Raw genomic sequence first — 22,696 nt, 5'->3', positions numbered from 1 at the left:
AAAAGAGTGACTTTTCTCCAACTGACATCGTTCAAGTGTCCAAAACATCCATATCCTCTTCCGACGGCAAGGCTGCTGCCATGCCGTGGCTCAGGAATCCCTCGTCCTTCTCAAAAGAAATCCCCGGTCCCATGTAAGAGGGATCCACAATCGTGATGTTGTCACCGCCCAAGTTGCGGACAAAGTTCGTCTTCAAAGCACTAGGCTTGACTGGCTTGGGACTCACAACACGCACACCCGTCCCGGCCATGTCCTCCTCTATGCTAGTGACAGTTCCATCCTCTGGTCCCAGCCTCCTCAGCAGTGCCTTCGACTGCTGCTTCGCAAGCTTCTGCAACTGCGCTACAGGATCCTTGAAATTTCGAAATGGGTTAGTAAGGTCGCAAAGGCAGTCTGTTGGTGTCCACTGGACACCATGCAAACATACCCAGTCACTCTGCTGCGGCACACCATCGGCAGCCGGCAGCAAGTGATTGACAGCATCCGCGTCACCGTTGACACCAAAGCCAGGGCCGTCACCAGCCCAGTACTTGGGCCGACGGACCGGTGCTGGTGTGACTGGCAGACTGGGTCTTTCAGCCTCGCTCGGAAAGTCGGTGACTCTTGAGCCATGCTGCTCGCCAATTCCGCCTCCAGATCCTGTCACCATATCGGCACTGGTTTTTGGCTGGATAGTGCCGGGGACCTGTCCACGGCTACGAGCACGTAGGTGCTGCTTCTGGAAGCTGTCGACGTACCGCTCAATCTGCGGCACGTCATCCCAGGCATTTGTCCGAGTGTAGGACGCCCAGGGATCAGCGGGGGGGTACTGGCGAGCAGTAGGCGTGGTTGGTGTAGTCGGCTCAGTCTGTGGGCCGATTGATGGAGAACCTGAAGTCACGGATGGCTCAGTTCCCAGTTCCTCCTGTAGTTGGTCGGAGTAGAGTCCAGACTGACTCGACTGTTCTTCGACTGGGGCTTCATGCGGTGGCGGGGGCGCTGGTTCGGCAAAGACACGCGTGGGTGCCGGTTGATGGCCCTCCCAAGGGAATACTGTGTGAGGTTTCTGGTGTGCTCCTGTCGGAATGTCGTACATGTTGTGTGGCGGGCTTGGGTAGCTCCGGGGGGCCACAAATTGATTCGTGTCCTGGGACATCTCGTAATGGGTTCGGGGCAGGTTCAGTGCCTCTGGCCTGGCGTTCACTGGCGGCGGTTGTCTGGTATATAGGTTAGTATGTGGTAAAAGGTATAGGCCCCAAGACATCAGTATGCACTAACCTTTGAGCATCCCAGCCATAATGCATAGACGCCTGTATCTGGTCTTCTCGATTCTCAGTTTCCATAATCGTTAAAGAGGGAGACGAAATCGGCAAGCCGAAATGCGGGGTGTTGTGAGTATGCGAGCAATGGTCGTGATTGCCTGGGGATTTGCCGTGCTTCCGGATTTCCCCAGGCTCCTGGTGTCCACTGGGATCCTGGTTCTCGCCATTGCTGTCTTGGAATGGGGTTTGTTGCTGGTGCTGGTGCTGGTGCTGGTGCTGGGTGAAGGAAGGTGGTTGTGCTTCATGATGCTGACCGTAAGACGTGCTTCCCCAGTTATAAGTTTGTCCGTCTGCTGTTAGTTTGAATGTGCCAGTAGGTTTGAATTCGCCCTTCACAAAGTATTGAACAAGTTCGGGCGCCTGGGTCACAGTGTTAGATTACAGACAACACAGATAGAATATAGTGAGCTCAGGGCTGGCCGCAGACTTACGGCCTTGCTGTAGTGACGGTCGTATACAGACCACCACTGTCCCACCATCTCGTCGTACGCCGTACTACCAGTAGACACTCCACGGCCCTGGACCCAAGGTTTGTTGGTTCCAATGAAGTGGACCATGTTGATGCTGGACCGGAAGTGATTGTAGGCTGGGAGGTACTGGTAGTGGGCAGAAGGCGTGACGTTGTACGTGAAAGACAGGCGGTGGAAGTTGCCCTTGAAGTGGATGTTGAGGAGGCCCTGGTCCGCGCCGTCAAAGGATATACCATTCTGGGCTTTCTCAAGAAGGGTGTTGTATTCGCCAACGTCGGGAGTGATGACCATGACACCAGTGTTGAAGAGATCGGGCCAGCCAATGTCGGGGGCAGCGGCAAAAGCATTGGGCAGGTCGAAGAGCTCGTCCGGAGCCCGGTAAGCCACCACATCGGCATCGATGTAGACGATCTTGCGGAACTGAGTCTGATTCCAAAGGTGAATCTTGGTGAAAGCAGAGTGCAGGTCGGGACGGTTCATCTGGTCCAAGTTGGCGGGCGACACAACGTTCCTGATGCGAGTGACTGGTATGACGTAGTCAAACACATTCTGTGATATGTATTAGTCTCAAAGTAAACGGCCAGTGTTTCAGACGGAATACGAAGGAGTCTTACCCTGAGCTGGCCGGCGACTTCGTTGGAGACCGTGTCGGCGGTAACCAACACGGCCAGTTTTTTGGTCGTGCCGGCATCGCGAAGAGAGTGGGCAAGAACCAGTGCTCCTAGAGGATGAGTTAGCAATGAAAAGACGAGATTGAAGGTCTGAGGAGGTTGAGGAGAGGCGCCATCGTACCTGGAAGGTATGAGTCGGTCAGGAGCAGCTGTGGATCTTATGTCAGCAAATGTCGGGAACAGAACCCGATGAGACAGAGCCTGATTTGCAGCTGTCATACCGTGGCATAAACATCTTCTCCGTCTTGTTGGGCCATTGTGGGCGACTATCGCACCAAAGGTGTGAGAGGGGCAAGATGCGTGAACGTGTGGGACTGAACGTTGAGACGGGCATGGAAGCTGGTCAGCTGGCGTAGCAAGTGGTAGGAATGAAGGACAACAGTGAGGGCCAGGAGATTTAAACAGGGCAAGCCAGATGAGCAAAAAGCAGATGGCTAAATGAGATGCATAGGTGGGGAAGACTGTGCAGGAAGAAAAATAACGAAATGAGGGGATCGCGAGATGTGCCTGATATTGCAGACAGGTTACCGCTCTGCACGCATAAATGATGCCCAACAAAAGATGACAGCCGATGTGAGGGATGAGAAAATCAGGAGAGCAAAGCAGGAAAAAGCGGGAAGGGAGGAGCGAAAGAGGGAAACCGAAGGCTGGGGCAAGGTGGTGCAACTGCCCTCTCTCGACTCGTACTCGTACCTCTCCCGTGTTTTGGGAAGCAAAATACTAATGCCAATGTCTCAGAAGCAAAGCACAAAAAAACCAGCACAACAGAAAGGGGAATGAAACGGGAGCTTGCCCTGTGATGGACGAAACTGATTGGCTGCTGGAGCTGTCACTGGAAGGTAGGTTTAGCTATCACAACCGCTACAGTCGTATTGTACGGCCTGTATCTTATCTCCAGACTGCCAAACGGCACCTTTGCAAGACGGCTCTGTGATGTGACTGCGGTTAGTTATGCTGTATCCTCATCAAAACTCGTGATACTACTATGTAGATGCGCGACGGGTCCACCGACATGGGGCGTTCTTGAGGGTCAAGAGCCGAGGTGGGTTTTGACGAGGAAAAAGCGCGCTAATATGTTGGGTCGAATTCCGTAAAAGAAACAGCTGGCTGGAACTCGCCGGGCGAAGACGACGAGATATAAAGTACTGGGTCGACGACAAGTCAGAGAAAAGACGGGGCCTGCGATTGCGCGACTTTTTTTTCTGGAGTCTGCTCCGTCCACGTACAGCCAACGTAGCATGAACGGTCATAAGTGACAGCTTGCGCGGGAAGCTATTGTCAACATTTCTTACCAGTCAGAGACGGAGAGGTGGGGTCTTTCCCGCTGTGTCAGCCGTTTCGCAGCCGTGCTGGACCTGTAAGATATCAGTATAAGAACAGCGCAGCCGCTTGCCAATTACTGCGCGCATGTGTATCTAAAGACTGCAGTCATATCTTCCTTGTTGTTGATCCTTGTCCACTGCCTTTATCTGGGCTCCAGTTTTCAACAACGCCGCGGCATGCACGGCACGAGGGCTTCTCTGGTACTATCGACGCCATTCGTGCTACGTAGAACCATTGTTATATTTCCCGACCTCTGGCTTTCCCCGCCATTGGGAAAAAATCGAGCCCGCCTGATCCTCTGCATATACGTCGTAACATGGCCGCATGACCCATTTTGTCGTACGTACGATAGCTGTGACGCACTTTGACCGCTCCGCTCAGGAGCTTCTTTTTCTCAGGTAAGACATCCTACTCGCTACTTTGGTGGGGACTTGGGCGACATCATGGATCCTCTCATCCTTCATGGGTGCGGCAAGCATTGGATCGGATGTCTGTCAACAGGACAAGCGTCAATTATCACGAATCCGATCAGGCTGCCAAACCTAAAACTTGGAAAAAATGGAAAAAATGTTAACGCCTTTGCCGAAACCTCGTGTCACGCCCCCGTCGACCCGCTCAGATGTCCTTCTTCAATGCATGCTCCGGCTTGTGTGTAGTTTCGTAGTCCACATGCACGTACGCCCGCTCGATATCTGGTAGACACTCGAGCTTGGACTGCAGCGCCTCCGCCACGTCGTGGGTCTCTGCCAGAGTCGCATTCCGCTCCATCACCACATCCACCTCCGCAATGAGCCGTGGGCCTGAGTGGTAGACGCGCACCGTGTCGATCTGGCGCACCGCAGGCGAATGTGTGACGCATACATACGTGATCAGCTGCTGCGTCTCCACGGAAGCCACAACGCCCACCAGCAGCAGAAACTCGGAAAAGGCCGTGTGCAGCCAGACCGTCGCTACCACGACGCTCAGCACAATGGCGCCCATCGGGTCGATCCACCAGACCAGCTTGCTGCCGCCCACGCTGGTCAAGATACCAAAGCCGTTGATCAGCAAGTCGTTCCGGTGATCCTGCCATAAAATGTTTGCTTGGCTGTACTTGTCCTTGAGAGCCCACGTGTAGAAGAACAGGACGAGCTTCGTACAGAAGGCGATGGCCACAGCGATGACCGACGGCAGGTGGAATCTGTTCTTGGAGTCCTCCCCATGTCTCTCCACGAGCTCTTGGATCGAAAACGCAACCAGAATGAAAGAGACCGCTATCATCAGGAAGCAGAATACAATGTTGCCGACTGTTTCCAGCCGTGCCTTGCCCGATGGGAAGCGTGCCGGGTCGACTCTCTTCACCGCCCGGTTCGTGAGGATGAGCGTGATGTTGGACATGGGGTCGAAAATCGAGTCCGCCATGGTCGTGAAGAGAGACAGCGATCTGGACGACACGGCCCCGTAAATTTGCAGTATTGCAAGAATGATGTTGGCAACGAACGAGCCATACACGGCGATGCGGTACTTGAGCTGGTCATCGCCCTGCTCTTGGCGCGCCTCTGCCTGATGCTCCTCAACGCTCTTGAGCATACGCTCAATGGCCGCATTTTGCGACTTGTAGAAGCCCTTCAGTCTTCGCGTCTGCAGGGCACGCCGTGGTGCCCGTGCAAAAGACAGTGATGTAAGCCTTGCCATCGACGCCGGAAGACACCGGGCTAACAAGCCTGAATCGCTCGTATTGTTTCCGTGCCCGCTGGCCACTCCAGCTGCTGTTCCACTGACAGTTTCGCTGGTTGCTACTTCCCCAGCCACCACACCACCATCATTGCTATCAACACGGCCCGTGTTTCGCTTGCGGGAGCCCGATGGTCGTATCTCCTCCAGGTCAAGGTCCGTCTTGTAGGCAGACGAGAGGCCATAAGGGTCACTTTCATTCGACTGTCGCGGCAAGCGACCGGCACCGGCGCCCGTTGTGGTTTGGCTTTCGACATCGGATGCTCCGCTCACCACCTGGCTACTCTGGCCGTTGGAGCCAAATGGATGAGTCGATGAATGGCGCTCAATAGCAGCATCCTGTTCATCGGTTTTGACCTCTACGCCGGTGCTGGAGGCGCCATTTTTGCCTTTATCAGAGCTGCTCCCGCCGAGGCCGCTTCCTGCGCCAAGAACGCTACTATCGCCAGCATATGCGACCGAGGGTGATGGGGATTGCGCTTGGCGTGACGAAGAACGGCCCGGGCTGAAGGATTCCATGCGAAAAATATGTGAATGCCTGACACTGGAGCTCACATCGGGCTCCATGGTCGCTGGCTGTGATCTTCCCGCGGTGGGCCAGCGAGACCAAGCTATCGAGAAGTGATATGGATATGACCCTACCGATGGCGAGATGTATTGCGCGTCGCAGAGAGGGATGAGCAAAAAGCAAGGTCAAAAATGTAACCATTCAAGGGAAATGAGTGGGAGTCTGACTGAACCAGTGGTGATCGAATTATACTTCAGAAAAGGATTGAATAGATGGGTCGCACCAGAAACTCGTGGGGGTTCTATTGTTGCAATGTAAAGAGTACGACGTACGGAGTACGGAGTAGGGTTTCTATATGCGCGGTGTTACTCCGTATTCGACGGTGGAGCTTACGACGTAAGATACATAGAGTAATACATACGGAGTAGTAGGCGAAATGACAGAGGCCAAGAGATAACAAGGAAGAAAGAGCGAGGATCTGCGCGTAAGCTCGGCTGCAGCTCTGCCCAAATATGTATCTTTACGGTCGTTGGCTAGAAGGAGGGAGCCCATAAAGCTTGGGAAAACGGCTATTTATTGTTCTAATTCTCTTCGCTCGTAGATCCTGTTGCGTGGTCCTCGCGGCATTGGAGAAATAGGAAGGTGCACCCATAGTCGTATCTCAATATGACACTGTATCAGAGGAAAAAGCTTTCCAGAAGAGGAAGCTCTTGCGGCAACCGTCCAAGCCCCACAATTTCATGCCCAACTTGTAAATGGGAAATGCTTTGCTTCGGCGATCTGCAAGCTTGGCGAGGCCTGGAACACAAATAAACCTGCGAATTTCTGAAGATCCTGAACCCGGCTCAATCTAGCGTACTTTGCTGCTGTTCAACTCACCCTCTATGTCGTATTGTCCGTGTAGCTTCTTGAGGTGGGAATAGGCCTCGTCTTTACCTACTTTCGCCTTTTAGATTTTCGGCATTGCAAACAACCAGGAGGCCTGGACCGGTCTTTTGTGGTTCACACTATTTCCTTCTATAGTTTTCAAAGCCTCAGTGTTCTTACGCATTCTCGAAGAAAAAGCTGGGGTTACCCGGCGTTGCTGAAGCGGCCGGAGGCGGCAAGGCATCCAAAATTGCACCGTCCTTTTTTCCGTCGCTGTTCATATACACCTTTCCTGTTGTTGCACCCGGCAGGATAGACACGAGGCTTACCGACGACAGCTTGACCACCGTCTGCTTCAGCCCAGGAATCATGGCCTCCAGCGTGGCCAGCTCGTCAAACGACAGCTTGCGGTTGAACACCTGCTCGGCATCTTCGCCGCTGTCGATACGCTTCTTCAAGCCCTGAATGAACGGCATAGACCGCTTCAGCTCCGACTTGTCCAGCTGGCTGGTCACTGCCTTGACGTCAAAGCTGCCCTTCGTCTCCAGAACCTGCTTCACGAGCCCGATGCACTTGTCCTGCCACTCTGGGAACTTGTCCGCGACGAAAATGGTCAGGTTCTTAGGCTTCTTAGGGTCAAAAGAAACGGCCTTGCCCTTGGCAAGCTTCTTGGCTTGCAGGCCCTCTGCGGCCGTGATGCTCGACGTGGTCTGCAAATAAGCGTGTCAGTTGTCCATATAGCGTGTTGAGGAATGCTGGGTACTCTTACACTGCGGATGTAGTTGCGCGCAGCTGACAAACTCGGGTTAGGCGCCGGGACCTCAGGATACAGCGCATTCTGGATGCTGTCGGAATGCTTCAAAACATCGCGCCACAGATATTCGCTGAAGTGAGGTGCACTGTTGTCATGCAGTGTCAGCTCGGCTCAGCTGTGCTGATGTCATTGCAGGTGCCAGTTATCACTTACATTGGCGTGAGCAGAAGTGCCTGCAGCTCGATGTACCGCTTCACAAGGTCGTAGTGCATGCCGTCGCCAGACGCCTTGGTGATGTCCCGGTACCAGTCACGCGAGGTGACAAAGTCGTAGAACCCACTCTTCAAGGCGAGCTTGTACAGCGTTCCTTGGTAGTGCTTCTTGGTCTCGAGGACGAGCGAATTCAGCTCATTCTCAAACATTTTATCAAAGAGACCCAGCTCGCCCTTGCGCAGAGACTCGCCAGCCAGCGTCTCCTGCGCCCACTTCCGCAGCTCGTAAAGCCGCAGAATAGTCGCATTGGCTACCGTCTCTTCAAAGTTGGCGTCTTCGATACCGTCGCCAGCATCGGCCAGAGCAATGCGTGTTGCGTCGGCACCAAACTTCTCCGTGGACTCACGCAGCGTCAAGAAGTTGCCAGTGCTCTTGCTCATCTTCTGTCCGTTGACTAGTAGATGTCCGTTCTAAAATTGGCAAAACGCCCGTTAGCAGTCTGCCGTAAAAATAAGAGCATTATACTCATGTGCGTGTACTCACAACGCGGATTCCACGAGGCCAGTACTTCTTGGGGAAAAGAGCGGCGTGGTGGTACATGCAGAAGGTGAGATGGTTGTTGATCAAGTCCTTTCCAGAAATCCGAGCATCCAGCGGGTAAAAGTATTCGAATTCTCTCCGCATGGCTTCCAGATCCTGCTTGGGAATGTCGGAATCAACAGCGTCAGTCCGGCAGAAGATGTAGTCCCATACCTCATCCGTCATCTGCTCTGGTGCGATAGGCTTTGACGACTTTCCAGGCGTCTTGCCAAAAATGTCTCCGTGCAAGTAGAGAGCAACAGTGTAGTAGGCCATATAGACGGTGCTGTCGCTCAAGCTCTCGACCAGCTGAGACTGGTCCCAGGGTAGCTTGGTGCCCAGTCCATACGAACGGCTGCAAGCCCAGTGTCCCAGCCAGTTCAGTGTCTGCTCAAACGCATGCTTTGCCTCCGGGTAGAAGCAGTTGGTAGTGCCGTCCTCCAGCGCTTCCAGGACCTGCTCGCACCAAGCCCCATCGCCACCGTTCTCGGTCGTGCCGTAGTTCAGGTACCACTGATCCAGATAGGCGGCAACACAAACGTCGGCCGAACGAGAAATGACCTCGCCGTCAGGCTCGGCGTAGTTGAATGCCTCGTCCGCATCCAAGAGCTGTTTGCGGATCAAGGGCTTGGCATCCTGGACGGGCTTGCCTTTGTGCTCCCCCATCAACATAGTACCTTGGTAGAAGCCCTCTTTATATGCCTGCTCCTTAGCTTGCTCCAGAAGCTTTGTGTCCTTTGGAGAGTTGATCTTGAGCTTCTCGACCAGCTCCTTGGCAATCATGTTTGACGACGGTGTCTGGATTATGGGCAAGATCTCGTTTTCTAGCCACTGTGGCTCAATGCCATAGTATTCAGGCTTCTTCCGCAGCTCCGTCACCGTGGCATAGTCGTCAGGGCTGTCGGACGGGACACAGGCGACAACACCGGTGCCCTTAGTTGGCTTCAGCGTCTGCATAGGCAGAATGCGCACCTTTTCGTACACTGAGAGCGGGGCAGTAACCACAGTGCCGATGACGTCGGAGCCCAGAAGCTGAACTTCGGCCTCGAACTCGCCCCACGGAAGTATCTTCTGGTATGCCATGTTGCGGGCGGCACGCTCTGTGCACAGGAAGTGCTCGTCCTTGCCGTCCATCTTAGAGCCCTTGAAGATTCCGTAGGCAATTGTCGGGCCGACAAAGCAGCAGATCTGGCCGTACATGGTCTCTGGGCGCAGCGTGGCCGGGATGAAATAGACGTCTGCATCAGCTGGGAGCTTGTCGCCAATGACCAATTTGGCCTTCTCCGACCACTCAACAGCTTTCATCTTCAGAGCGACATATTCCTGAACCGTGATGCCCTCTCCAGAGCTGCGGTCGTGGTCTAGACATGCCTGGCCGTCCTTGGGGCTGTTTGATTTCCAGTCAGCACGGTCGTTTCAAGAATCGGCTGGTAGACACAAGCCTCTCACCTGTACACAGTGTAGCGCTTGCCGAATTTGATCTTGCCAAGTTCCTTCAAGCGGTTCATCTGCCAGCGGACAAACGAGTCGTAGAACGCGTTGGCCGGAGTGGTGACAAACGAGCGACGCCAGTCTACGCGAGCACCCATCCGCCGAAGATCAGTCTCGCACCGCTGAGGGAACACCTGCAGCCAATGCTCCGGGTCGGTGAACTTGTGTATCTCCTCCGGTTGAAATCCGAGAGACATCATGATCTGAAGATAGGGAGAATGAGTTTAGTTCGATAGTACAAATTAGAAACTGAGTGGTAGGAAGAGGGAGGCGAACCTGGAATTGATACTTGGCTTTGCCTGTCTTGGCCGTCGCTTTGCTCTTGTTGCTGCCAAACTTGCCCAGATCGGTCTTTGCGGTCGCCTCAGCAGTTGGGGCCGGACGCAAAGCCAGAACCTCCTCGACATCGGCATTCTCAAAGTTCTGACCAAATAGTTCCACCTCTCTCTTCAGCTTGTCTGTTGTTAACGGGGCGAGTCAGCATCTATTACCACCGGCTCAGTCCTGCCACGCTCTGAAATCGGCCCGAGTTTCACAAAATCTCGACATACCAGCGGCAGCCTTGATCGGCATGCCTGTGCAGTGGAAGCCTTGTGGCAGCAGAGCCCTGCGTCCCTCCATGCGAGCGAAACCGGTCATGAACTCCACCTTGGAAAAGGTGAAGCAGTGGCCAGCGTGCAGACTGCCGTTCATGTACGGATACGCCATGGTAGTGAACAATTTCTCCGGCTGGGGCTCAGAGGGCAGAGGTGCCTCTTGCTCAAAGAGCTTTGCCTTTTCCCACTCATCCTGGAAGCGGCGTTCGTCCTATATTCAAAAAGAAGCGTACGACAGTCAGTTGTCAATTGTGGGAGGCGAGAGAGAGATGAAAATGAATGTTGAAGCGGGTCCGAATAGGCGGGCGAGTCTGCGGCCTCGAGACATGTTGGGGACGAAACATACGGCAATCAGGGTGTCACGTTTCTCAGTCTACAATATTTGCGTTCTCTTGTTAGCTATCGGCGAGCAGAGAAAGAGTGTGGGAGTGGGGTCGAACGACGACCGAGTCGGAAAAGACATACGTTCTCCAGTTTCAGCGTGCGCTCAGAGCCCACGGCAGCGTCTTGTCCGTCCATGGTGGTGGAGGGTGGTGGTGAGGAAGCAGTGTTGGAAGTTTGCAACTGTGAGCCGGAAAAATAGGAACACAAAAACGGCAAACTTTAGTAGACAGTGTTAAAGAGGCCCAATTGAGGTCGCTAGGAAATCTGTGTTGCCCCTCCTTTGCGACTCCCAGTGACTGGGCTCGCCGGCCCACTTTATAGCCGTGTTTGACCGCCTTCTTGTCGGCTTTGACTCACCCAAAACGGCTAACAGGTCGACAGCCTCGTTTTGGCGCACCAGCCTCGATGCGCCGGCGCAGCACAATTGCACAACTGTCCTGTAACCACACCTACGGAATAGCGAATTATCTGTTGGACTTTTTGGGGACACTGGCTCTACGTGATGTGTCTTTCTAGCTGCGGCATTGAGATCGGCTGTACAGCCTCTACCGACTTCTAGTATACGTGCATTTAGTATTGTTCAATTATCTTACGTATTAGAAACAATCGCTTTCCTTTTTCTGGCTTAAATGAACTACTAGTCTGCAAACTCATAAGGCCTAATATAATATTTCCTATCAGAAAACCCCTGGAACGAGGCTACATGTTATAGCATGAAACTTCAAAGTATTGCCTACAAGGTCACCATATCGCATAGCCTTCTTCTGTGACAGAATTTGTTCGTCAAGCCATCTGTAATCGTATTTCCTGCATAATCTTGCACGTTTCATCCAGTGAAAATCGCCCAATAACATGCAAAGTATGGGGATCGTTCGAGTGAACGTATGATCTAGCACTTTTCGGCCAGTATCAGAGCTTGGACTCTTCCTTGTCTCCAGCTGGTACAGCGGCCGGTTGTTCGGTCTCGACCACAGGATCTGCGGGCTCTGTTGCAAGCGGAGAGGCAGGCTCTGCCGGTGTTGGCGCTGGTGGTGTCGCAGATGCGGCGTCGCTCGAGGGCTCCCCGTCCCCGTCCTCCTTCTCGCTGTGAGCCAGGATCCAGTCGCCGACCTCGCGATAGTACAGCTGGCGGTCGGCTTCGGGCTCGGCGTGCAGCTGATGGAGCCACCCGTCGTACGTGCGCAGGGTCTTGTCTGGCACGGCCGCGGCAGAGCTGCTGTCGAACCACTTCTTGCAGGCGAAGTAGCTGGCCGCGCGATCGTCCGTGCCGTGGCCGATCCAGATGCTGGTCACGGCAGCATGGGGAACACAGCCGCCGCTGGCGAGGACGGAAACACGGTCGAGCAGGCCGGCGAGGCCCTCCAGCGTACCCGTGTCGTGGCAGAGAGCATCGTTGCGGATCGTGTCGACGATAACGGGATCGCGCGAGAAGTACTCGGCCGGAATGGTGTTCTTGAGCTGCATATTGGGGAAGAGCCGGCCGGCAAGACGGCCGGTAACGACCTTGACGATGCTCGGCTCCTCGCCGGCGGGGAAGCCGAAGAAGGGCGCCTCGAAGATCCAGCCGCGAATCCGGCGCACGATGGCCTCACGCGGCGAGCCGGCCGGAGCGGCCATGAAGGTGGCAACATCGATTCCACCCATGGAGTGGCCCATGACAAAGACAGGCCCATCGCCGTTACCGTTGCTCGAGTTCCGGTCCAGGACCGATGAGACAAAGGCGGCAATGTCTGTCATCACCGTGCTCGTGGGACCCGTGCGGCCACAGTCACTCCCTTTCCTCACTGAGCGTCCCCAGCCGCGGCGATCATAGCCGTAGCAAGCAATGCCGCGGCCCGCCAGCGTGGGGAAGAACTCGTAGTAGGCGTTGACGTGATCGCTGAAGCCGTGCACAAATACAAGGATGGCTTTTGGACGGCCCTCGGGCTGCAAAGGGAGCTGTCAGCCATCCACCGACAGCTAGGCAAAGTATACATCGTGTGGGCTTGCCAAACTCACCAGCCAGGTCTTTGTGTACCATTCATCACCCTGGAGCTTGATCGAATCCTCGATAACTGTCACCATTCTGGCGGTTTGGTCGGAAGATGTTTGGCAAAATATGCTAGGAGCGGTCCAATCGTTCCCTAATCTTGTACTGCGGCGTAGAGAAACGGACTTTCAGGTCAATACATGAAATAAATCCTGGTTGTGCAAAATCAGAGTCGGTTGAGATCCATGCGTAAAAGGCGGAGAACAGTGCGTGATACCCAGTCACAGGTAGTAGCCTACTTACTCGTATCATACCCTTTCGAGCAGCATTGCAAGCACCTCTAAGTGCCAAATAATCGCACTGTATCCATACTGTATGCATGGCATCGTCTTACTAGCCTTCAATCATACACGTGCCTCAAGTAGTTTCTTACTATTATCTAACAATAATATTAGTCGTCTTGACGTCTGCTAGCATGCTTGAACTGATGTTCCTTCCTCTACTTACTTTGGGTTGAGAACGTGGTTTGTTTGTCAAGGAAATGCACCATCATCATTCACTTTGCAGCCTGCATCGAGATTTGAAACATAGGCTTCCCAACTTGTTCGCCTTGCAATATGCTTAGAGTCCAAAACAACACGCCTCCCTCTCCGACTCCACTACTTCGACCCGTAGTGCCCAGTGCAGAGAGCTCTTACTTCCAAAGAGCCATAAACCAGAAAAAGTACAGCCAAAACAGATACAGAGCCACCGGCCGAAGAGGTGTATAGTGTACAGCTCCTCCTGTATCCCTGTGCCGCTTGCCTGCCCGTCCGTCCACCCATCGCCCAGGGTACGTGATCCTCATCCCTTCGTCCAGTCGTGCATCAATGCGATGCTGTGTGGAAAAGAACAAATAAAGCATCCCCTTCAACTCCAAAAGCTAATAAAACAGGGGGGATTTCGACTAGAATGCACGTCAAATCCAAATCCCAAAAACACATCGAAGAAACACCCAACGCAAATGCAGCAGCCCATGTCGTCCAGTCAGGCGCTGCTGTGCCTTATAGCACACTCCCTTATTAATTAGTGCAGCCCCGCACTGGCCATGAGTTCCTGGCTCTCTGCGTTCGAGAAAGTAAACTTCTCCATAGGAAAGTCCTCGTCCGGGGTCCGAATGCCGATGCCGCTGTCATCAGGGCTCCCGTTTCCCATGTTCAAAACGTCGTGGCTGGTTGTTGATCCTCCCTGGACAGGCGCTGAAGGAAACGGAGCTCGGTCAGGTTGTGACTGCGTGACATGTTGCAGTCCAGAGTCCTCGCTCTCTGTCCGGTATCGCCCTCCTCGTCGGCTCAGATCCCGCCCCACAGGCATGTGCTTTTGTATCAACCCGCCGTCTTGGCTGCCCTTGAGCAGATCTTGTTGAGACGACGTCTGTCGGAGGAATCCGCCTTGCTCAGCCAAGAACGACACCATCTCGTCGATCCAGCACTTTGTCACCCACCACGACCCGAAGCTCTTTCCTTGTTGGATCGTGAGGTCCCGCATCACAGCGGTACCCACACGCTGCACACACCATACAATATTCCTGTGCGAGGCATAGGGAAACCGCTCCGGAAGAGACTGCAGGAAGTTTACCCAACGGTCCAAGACGTTCGATGCACCGCCATCAGCGTTGCTCGCGTCTCCCATTCGAGGTCCGTTCCGTGCCGCCATTTGTCCATACAGCGTCATTGACTCAACCTCCCACGCAATGTTTATCGGATCGAGGAGGCTGCGTAGTTCGGAGAGGATCAGATTCACTAGGTCATCCATGCCTCGTGCTGGTATACATTCGGCAATCTTCCGGATCCGAACTAATGTAATCCAGTCGATGTACATCTGGTCGCGGTTGGCTGGGTTGGAGAGCATGTTCGCAGCCGCATGCGCTGTCAAATTGACTCGAAGCGCCCGGTCTAGGAGGCCGGCAAAAAGCGTTGCTGGTGCTTCCTTGGCCCGGATAACATGCGCTGGCTGGCCCTGGAAGGAGTCGCGGATGTGTGGCACCAGCCGCTCGGAGATGCTTCGGAGTGTATCAAGAACAGGCTTGGGGACGACCTGCAGGGTCAGTCCGGAAATAATGCGCATCATTCTGTGATACAGAACAAAGTCGCATTCTTCAATCCACGGCGTAACAGATGGGTGGGCAAACAGCTTCTGGACAGGCATCGTGAGCGTGCCCTGGAAGGATGTGAAAAGATGAAAGAAGGTCTTTTCTTTGCAATAGCGAATGCACTCCACCAGCGAGGTACAATGCGATCGGTATAGAGCTGTCAACGACTTTGCTGCGTCAGGATCGGTGCCGGCTGGCAGGAAAGGCTCAATCCGTGGCAGGACGAGCGGATCGGATTGCGAAAACGGTTCTGTGTCGGCGCTTGAAGCTAGAAATAAGTTTTGAACAGTCTTGCTGCCGGCCGTTGGGATCAGCTGCTCAATAACCGGGATATCCGGCTGATTGTATAGACATGAACCGTACGCCCCGGAGGATTTTTGGGCATGTGCCTCTTGCAACCGATGCTGTTGATACAAGGTCTGTTGTTGTTGTTGCTGTTGCTGTTGCTGTTGCTGTTGTTGCTGTTGCTGTTGCTGTTGTTGCTGCTGCTGGAGATGTAGTAATGCAGCCCGGTGCTGTTTTTGCTGAGGGTTGGGCTGGGTTGGCTGGAGGTTTTGCTGCCGGATTTGGGTGTGCGAGGGAAAGACACCCTTGCTCGGTAGGTTCCCGTTTGTACCGACAGAAGAGACACTAAGATTCACGAGTTAACGTCTGATTCCGGTAGGGAATATGCCCACCCAAAGCTGTGCTTTACCTCTCATTGAAACTTTGTGAAAAGCTGATGTCCAGTAGGGGCACTTGTCGGAGCTTTGGCGAGTCGCGTGTATCCGTCTCATCCTCGATCAACGTAAAGTTCACGTAATGATACTTCGACTCGCCACGGACGCCTAGCCGGCGCGTCTTCAAACCGGGAAATAAAACCCGGACTAGTTTTCCAAAGCTGGCCGGGTTGAGCACGGTTATCCGCTCCGTTGCACAGCGAGACGCATAGTTGGCATATACTCTGCCGCGAGGAACAGAGCCTTTACCCTTGGAACACACTAGATTTATCCTGGGGCTGTTAGATGCTGCCCTACGACACAGAGGAGAGCACTGTAGCGAGAGGTGAGGGCCCGACGTACCAGAGCATTGCAAACACCTGGCGGGTGCGTTCGGAATTGGGCCCACGCTCGTTCCCGTGGAGCTCCTCGGCCACTTCTTGCAAGCTACGGCTCTGATTTGCGTTGAACAGCTGGCGCATCTCCAGCTCATTGTTCGCACTGGAGCGTGAAGGTTTTGGGGGACCGGCGAGAGCGAGGGAGGAATCCCCTTCCTCGTTGGGATCACGTTCCATAGCCAGCTGGCTGTCCAGTTCTGCGAAGCTGTTATCTGCACTGAAGCTGTCGCCCTGGAGTGACTGTTGGTGGCCCATGCCATTGGCATGGCTGTGGTGATGAAAAGATTGGGAGCCATTGCCGGCAACAGAAGTGGTCATAGATGTGTCGAGGCCGCCAAACTCGGGGTTGGCCTCGAGTTGCGACGCCGCCTGCAGGATGATTTCTTCTGGAGTTAGCGGATGGCCACCGGCTGCTGCGGCAGCAGCAGTAAGGCCCTTTGGTTGTGCTTGGTGGTGATGATGGTGGTGGTCGCCTCCGTCAAGCCATTGTGTCGAGTAGAGGTCGGCGAATCCATGGTCGATGTTTGGCTGTGTACTGGCGCTATGCAAGGAGCTTGTTGATGCGCGCGACTGCGAGCGACGCCGCGCATCTGAGAGGTCGTTGCCCGCCATTGGCCAGCTTCAAGTCTGTTTTTGAGGTGGAGTGAAAGACTGGGAGAAAAGGTCAGGCGCACATAACAAACGCAGACGTGCTCGTCAAATGCACGTTGCAGCGAATAAAAAGAGCAGCGAACGCAAGAGAAAAGAAGCTGGACAGGATGTAAAATGGAAGAGTGCTGTGTTGTGCAGGGAAGGCAGCATACTATGGATGTTACGGGCCGGGGTTGTTGTTGTTGATGTTTTGTTGTGCCAGGTTTTTTTCGTCTGTTGATGTTTTTTTTTTTGCCCCGTCGCTTAGTCGACAGCCAAAACAAAGAACGTCAAAAGCCTCTATCGATTCACCCCTCGACCTGGACAAGACAGTTTTCGAATTAACCAACGGCAAACGAACGTGAGACAAAAAGCCGTGGTACAAGGGAGCGACGGTGATAATTGTGAAAATACGACAGGTGGGAAGAGGGAGCTGGGAGTGAGGAAAAAGGGTGGTTGTTTTGATTTGTTTTGATTTCGGTGGGCTAACGAGGATCCGCTGTCTCCAAGGGGAACCAAAACATGCGGATTGTTCTTTCTTTTTCCCAGCCACTGCATAAATCCGGGTCACGAGTGTGAATTTGTTGTAATTGGTCGCATACTATGTCAACCCCTCTTTGTGGCGCCGCTTCCGGACTAGCCGCAGAGGTCGTAGCAGTACTGTGGCCTTGGCACATGTAATGTACGGTATTGCGTACCTGTACGTGCATGCTATCTCACTGTTCCAGCTTGCTCAGCCAGTCTTTTAGCGGTCCCCGCCACGTGCGCAATCATTCAATGGCACTGTAACTAACATTCTCAGATCTTGGATGGCTTATGTGGCCGCCTAAGCAGGCGGGGTGTGCCCTAAGGTGCACAGTGCACAGATTAGCTTTTACAAGCTCCTTATTTGTTCCTATCTGCTCTGGACACGGAGCAGTCGTCATTCGTTCCATACCTGCTAAACTTGACCATCTAGCATGCTCCGTAATACATAATTCTAGCCGCTCCGACCGGTCTTCTTCTGACGCATTCGCCCTTTTCCAGCTCGCCCTTCCTAGTATTCTTCCTCCGCCATCTCTTTTAACTTATTTCGCCTCTCCATTTCGCTTCCCATCCGACATCAGCGAAAAAGGTACGTCGGGCATGGTATATATATATCCAGACATTACCTGATCGAAAATTCTGAAAGAGCAGCTTAGCCAGGGATACTAATGCTTGAGAATAACTGCAGTTTCTGAACGCTTCCTGCTCTTGGTTTTTTCTTTTTTTTTGGCATTTTGACCAAATTGTGCTGTAGCACATCAGACCACTTGCAGTCGAGCACCATGTCTTCCCCTCAGGACCGTGTCCAGTACTACGTGAAGCAGCTCGACCATGAGGTTTGCCTAATCCTTCCTTTAGTTCCTTGTCACCTGCGCGCCATGCTTGCTGCGGCCCGTGGCCACCAAGATAAGGATCAAGTTCAATTCCTTTTTAACACTTCTGCCTGTGAATAGCTCTCCAAGTACCCTGTCCTGAACAACCTCGAGAAGACGACCTCGGTGCCCAAGGCTTACGCTGCTCTTGGTGCTGTTTCGCTTTACCTGTTCTTCATCATCTTCAACCTGGGAGGGCAGCTCTTGACCAACTTTGCTGGCTTTGTCATCCCGGGTTACTTCTCCCTTGAGGCTCTCTTCAGTTCTTCCAAGGAGGACGACACACAATGGTTGACCTACTGGGTCGTTTTTGCTCAGTTCACGTAAGCCCGTCCCCAGCCTTCTTCTATGACCTATGATGTCAGGGCTGACCGAAAAAAAACAGGGTGATTGAGAGCTTTGTCAACATTGTTTACTGGTTCCCCTTTTACTTCACGTTCAAGTTCATCTTCCTCTTGTGGCTGTCGCTGCCCTACTTCCGGTAAGCTGAAGCTTTTGGTGCCCCACCGGGTGGAAATATCACATGGGAGGAATGCGCTAACAAAATTACCAATCCACAGTGGTGCCGATGTGATCTTCAGGTCTTTCCTTGTGCCGACGCTTGGCCGCTACTTCACCAAGCCTGGTTCGGCTGGCCTGCGCGCGAAGGCTGATTCGATCGGCAAGGCCGAGTAAAGCGCCGAAGCAGCGTGCGCACACAGGCAGTGAGGTGATACTCGAACACTGCCTGATGGCCTCCGTCCTGCTTCATAGCTTCTGGCAACGATATCTCAGAAGGCTTTAGGCTCGTCAAGACGGCACGAATGTGGGCCGGGTTCCAATGCCCGAACATTCCATTGGGCTGGAGGCCGAGTTGCGCAACTAAGACACGATTGAAATTGCCTATTCCAGGCTGCCTCCCTCCTCCTGACGTTGGAAATGATTCCTAGCTTCTGGATCTGGCTTCAAGTTGGAGAAACCATATAGATAGTGTGGGCTGGGATTTGTTTTATCTAGGTAACGATGACGTTCCTGGCTTTTTTTTTCTTGTTTTCCCGGTTATTTGGTTCCTGTTTCTGGTCCCTTTCCGTGATCCGGCAAGTATGACTGCTGGGCAATGTAGAGGGACGCGAGGGCAAAAGGCTGTCTGTTTGTTTTTATAGGTACGGATGTATGTCACGATACTACGAGTAGGAGACTCGAGAACAATTCGGTGGCTCTAGATTCGGTTCCATGACCAATTTCGATACATTACAGTTCAGACTACATACATATTGAATGTCCAATTTTGTTTACGAAGCGCAACCAGAAACTTGAGCAGTTAATTAGACCTGCAGAGAGAATGCCACAAGAGCATCGATTTCAACAGATACGGAGCAGCTGTCGTATTATCGCTCTCTCTCTTAACTATAACATGCGTGGCTGAACTTGTACTGGGCTGTGGCTGAAAGTTGGCGCATTGACTTGCCTCACCTAAGCAATATCCACTGTAGTCGCAAGTACAAACGGCCCTGAGGATGGACATGAAACTTGACAATCGACAAATGCACCTCTACGACTCCTTGGCTCTTCCCCATTGCAGGGACGCATGATTCTCTAGATGTCAACAGCATAGATGATTTACGGTCGAGTGCTAAGAGAAAGCACTTAGGTTTTACATCAAAAGAGAAGTCATTATCCTTGATAGGAGAGCAAGTTCACGACAGTCCTGTTTGAAGAGGGGCCTACGTTTGGCGATTTGGCAGAGAGCAGGAAAAGCCAATGAGGGCAAGAAGTGACTAGACGCAACGTGGTCCAGGCAATTCTCCTACTCTAGCTCGCTGACTGCAATCATGCTATCCACCTCCCGCATGGCGGCACTGGTTGCCCTCTTGCTTTCACTGCCACGCATGACTGCCACTGTAGCAGCTGACTCGGATTCTCTAATTGCACGCTTACTACACGGTGATTTCAGTGTCGACAGCAACACGCTTCCAAGCCTCCATCTCGACGCGGAACAGCAACACGATGACAGCGATGCGGAGGGAAATACGTACCTGTCCAGTTTCAGCGCTTTTGCCCGGAGCCTAATGGGGCGAGCACCGGCCGGGGTGGAATCGCTGACGAGCAACGTGGCTACGCAACTGAATGTGGTTGCGGGGTCGACACAGGTTTTTGTGTATGAGGTTCCGTCTAATTCGAAGAAGAACAAGGGAAAAAAGGACGAAGCTGGCGAGTTGCGGCGCCGTGAAGACGGCGATGCGGAAGTAGAGGGCAGTGATGGGGTGGCGGTCGAAAGAAGTGGTACGGTTGAATTTGTTGCCAGCGAACACAACAAGACCAGCAGGATAGTGTATCTGTCGGCAAACACGTGCATACAGCCACAGCCGGTTGCGAATGTGTCGAGAGTGCCGGGGGCGAATTCGAGCGTGGAGGCACCACAGCTGACAATGTACGTGTCGACATCGTCTGCGAACACGTCGCCGGGGCCAAAGGCCAACGCGAACGAGCAGACGTGGCAGACATTTACAGAGGGCGCAGTGATGCTCAGCGTCAATACAACGGGCGACGTGTACATTGGGATCTCGGCGCCAAACGTGTCGTCAACGCAGATGACGGGCATATACAACTTTGAAGTGGCAGCATCGGTGGACGAGTTCTACCACAGCTACGACAACCAGTCGGATGCGAACCTGATCTGGGTGGACAGCGATGCGTACGCGTCACTGCTGATCACGCACAACCTGACGGACAGCACGGACGTGGCGACGGACGACTCGGTGATGGAGCGGCCGCCGTACGTGATGTTTGCGCAGAACGCCAACGATTCGTCAATAAATGGGGTGCGGCTGTCGTACTGCGGGCTGCAGACGTACGCACAGATCGCAGCGACGAAGAACGGCAAGTTCACGAGCATAGTGACGACGAGCATGACGCGGCGGGGACAGGGCAACCTGCCGAAGCAGCAGTTCTACTTCAGCGGGCTGAACGCGAGCACCGACTACATCGGCATTCTGGCTGAGCTGCCGAACAACGGGACAGAGCAGGCGGGCACGTCGGGCGTGGCCGGTGGCGGAGGTCACATCTCGCGGGCGACCAGCTTCTCGACCAAGGCGGCCAACGGCAACTGTGAGGTGGTCTTCAACCTGACGTTCTGCAACGAGACGGCGTACGCGGTGCCGAGCAACCCGACGCGGTTTGCGAACGCCAGCTTGCTGGCACAGGAATACGACCAGTATGCGTCCGACATGTTTGCCGTGTTCGAAAAGGTGCTGGCGCAGATCCCGTGTGAGGCGCCGTCCACGCAACGCTACTCGCTCGCACGCAACTGCACGCACTGCTCGGCGGCCTACAAGAACTGGCTCTGTTCCGTGGCCATCCCGCGCTGTGCCGACTTTTCCGAGACCGAGGCGTGGCTGCAGCCGCGGGCCATCAGCGGGTCGTTTCCCAACGGCACGTACCTCGATCCAGCCATGGCCTCGTTGTATCCCAACAGCAGCGCGTACAACTCGTCGCGCAATCCGTTCATCGACAGCAACGTGGCGCCCGGGCCCTACAAGGAGGTGCTGCCATGCGAGGATCTCTGCTACAACCTGGCGCAGAGCTGTCCGGCCAGCCTGGGCCTGAGCTGTCCGACCCGTTCGTCGTACGGCTTCAACACGAGCTACGGCCTGCGCACCGGGGCCGACAACAACGGTGCCGTCACGTGCAACTATCCAGGATCCGCGCACTTCTACTCGGCCGCGCCATCCGGTCCCCGGCTGCCGTGGCTCGCATTCGCATTGGCCGTTTTAGGATTCGTGATGATATGATAGACAGCGTTCTCGTTAGTTGCATGTTGCGAGCGTTTCTTGTTTCGGTGTTTAAGCTCTGCCGAAGATCTGGAATCGCAAGAAAGGCAAGGGCGGAACTAAATAATATTTGAACATTTGGAAAGTCGAATATATTTGTATACGGCGTAACCTTCCCACCCTTATGGCTGAGTAGCCTTCTTCTGGGCATCTTGCAAGTCCTTGACCTGGGCTTCCAGGGCATCCACCTCCGCTGCAGAATTAGCCGGGCAAGGATGAGGAAGGGAAGACAGATCGAGAGGGTCGAGAGGGTAAGACTTACCTTGGCGTGCAGAGCGGATCTCGTCCTGCTCCAGCCTTGCCCAGCCGTAGTAGGCCAGTTGGTAGGTGAAGACGGCCATGAGCAGGACCTTGGCAATGGGCCGGCCGAATTCTTTCCAGAAGGCGGTCTAATTGAGAGGGTCAGAGTACGTCTTTCGAGCAGAAGAAAGAGATCTGCCGTACATTGGCCGAAGACTGTTTTTTCGGAGGCTGTGGTGGCTGCGGGGGCAGCGAAGAGTTCCAGCGGCGAGCGAGGGGAAGCCGAGCAGCAGCCGGGATGCTGCGGAGACAGATGCTGGTGGCGCCGGCGCGCATGAGTCGTGCTGAAAGCATTTTCGGTGTTGTGCGGTGATTCCGAGAAGGACGTGCGAGTGGTAATAAAGATTTGAAGAAGCTCAGCAAGATCGTTGGCCATTCTCGGAAGGCGGGACGGGCTGCCCAATGGCAGGCCAGGCGCATACCCCATCTTGGAGGCTATACATCGGCTTGAGGCGCTGAAGCATAGGCAGCTTCAACAACAGGGATCCACTACG

General features: G+C 53.9%; 8 protein-coding genes across 8 annotated transcripts; 2 read left to right on the top strand and 6 right to left on the bottom strand.

The window, feature by feature from the left end:
* Positions 1-31: 31 nt before the first annotated feature.
* On the bottom strand, positions 32-2,699 carry CMQ_6247 (glycosyl transferase, family 8; the record flags this gene model as incomplete). Its single annotated transcript, XM_014315312.1, has 7 exons — positions 32-352; positions 428-1,196; positions 1,258-1,661; positions 1,733-2,320; positions 2,386-2,492; positions 2,564-2,591; positions 2,664-2,699. The coding sequence occupies 7 exons, from the start codon at positions 2,697-2,699 to the stop codon at positions 32-34; spliced, it is 2,253 nt and encodes a 750-aa protein (XP_014170787.1).
* Positions 2,700-4,380: 1,681 nt separating this feature from the next.
* Positions 4,381-5,997, bottom strand: CMQ_6315 (cation efflux family protein; the record flags this gene model as incomplete). The annotated part of the gene is made up of 1 exon (XM_014315380.1): positions 4,381-5,997. One exon carries the CDS (start codon positions 5,995-5,997, stop codon positions 4,381-4,383), a length of 1,617 nt encoding a protein of 538 aa, XP_014170855.1.
* Positions 5,998-7,029: 1,032 nt separating this feature from the next.
* Positions 7,030-11,005, bottom strand: CMQ_6197 (leucyl-tRNA synthetase; the record flags this gene model as incomplete). The annotated part of the gene is made up of 9 exons (XM_014315262.1): positions 7,030-7,563; positions 7,623-7,752; positions 7,821-8,290; positions 8,364-9,786; positions 9,849-10,093; positions 10,167-10,348; positions 10,442-10,697; positions 10,833-10,859; positions 10,952-11,005. 9 exons carry the CDS (start codon positions 11,003-11,005, stop codon positions 7,030-7,032), a joined length of 3,321 nt encoding a protein of 1,106 aa, XP_014170737.1.
* A 774-nt stretch (positions 11,006-11,779) lies between these two features.
* On the bottom strand, positions 11,780-12,934 carry CMQ_5995 (alpha beta hydrolase fold family; the record flags this gene model as incomplete). Its single annotated transcript, XM_014315060.1, has 2 exons — positions 11,780-12,796; positions 12,869-12,934. 2 exons carry the CDS (start codon positions 12,932-12,934, stop codon positions 11,780-11,782), a joined length of 1,083 nt encoding a protein of 360 aa, XP_014170535.1.
* A 970-nt stretch (positions 12,935-13,904) lies between these two features.
* CMQ_5960 (DNA damage and replication checkpoint protein) lies at positions 13,905-16,678 on the bottom strand (the record flags this gene model as incomplete). Its single annotated transcript, XM_014315025.1, has 3 exons — positions 13,905-15,238; positions 15,678-15,961; positions 16,032-16,678. The coding sequence occupies 3 exons, from the start codon at positions 16,676-16,678 to the stop codon at positions 13,905-13,907; spliced, it is 2,265 nt and encodes a 754-aa protein (XP_014170500.1).
* Positions 16,679-18,003: 1,325 nt separating this feature from the next.
* CMQ_6345 (membrane biogenesis protein) lies at positions 18,004-18,768 on the top strand (the record flags this gene model as incomplete). Its single annotated transcript, XM_014315410.1, has 4 exons — positions 18,004-18,057; positions 18,175-18,416; positions 18,479-18,574; positions 18,654-18,768. The coding sequence occupies 4 exons, from the start codon at positions 18,004-18,006 to the stop codon at positions 18,766-18,768; spliced, it is 507 nt and encodes a 168-aa protein (XP_014170885.1).
* A 1,136-nt stretch (positions 18,769-19,904) lies between these two features.
* On the top strand, positions 19,905-21,863 carry CMQ_6368 (calcium channel subunit mid1; the record flags this gene model as incomplete). Its single annotated transcript, XM_014315433.1, has 1 exon — positions 19,905-21,863. The coding sequence occupies one exon, from the start codon at positions 19,905-19,907 to the stop codon at positions 21,861-21,863; it is 1,959 nt and encodes a 652-aa protein (XP_014170908.1).
* A 161-nt stretch (positions 21,864-22,024) lies between these two features.
* On the bottom strand, positions 22,025-22,496 carry CMQ_6033 (uncharacterized protein; the record flags this gene model as incomplete). Its single annotated transcript, XM_014315098.1, has 3 exons — positions 22,025-22,095; positions 22,165-22,291; positions 22,347-22,496. The coding sequence occupies 3 exons, from the start codon at positions 22,494-22,496 to the stop codon at positions 22,025-22,027; spliced, it is 348 nt and encodes a 115-aa protein (XP_014170573.1).
* Between the last annotated feature and the right edge of the window lie 200 nt (positions 22,497-22,696).

The sequence above is a fragment of the Grosmannia clavigera genome, assembly GCF_000143105.1.
Source record: "Grosmannia clavigera kw1407 unplaced genomic scaffold GCSC_167, whole genome shotgun sequence".
In the NCBI taxonomy this organism is placed as follows: Eukaryota; Fungi; Ascomycota; class Sordariomycetes; order Ophiostomatales; family Ophiostomataceae; genus Leptographium; species Leptographium clavigerum.
The sequence above is the reverse complement of the archived record's forward strand: the minus strand, read 5'-3'. Positions and strand labels throughout refer to the sequence as shown.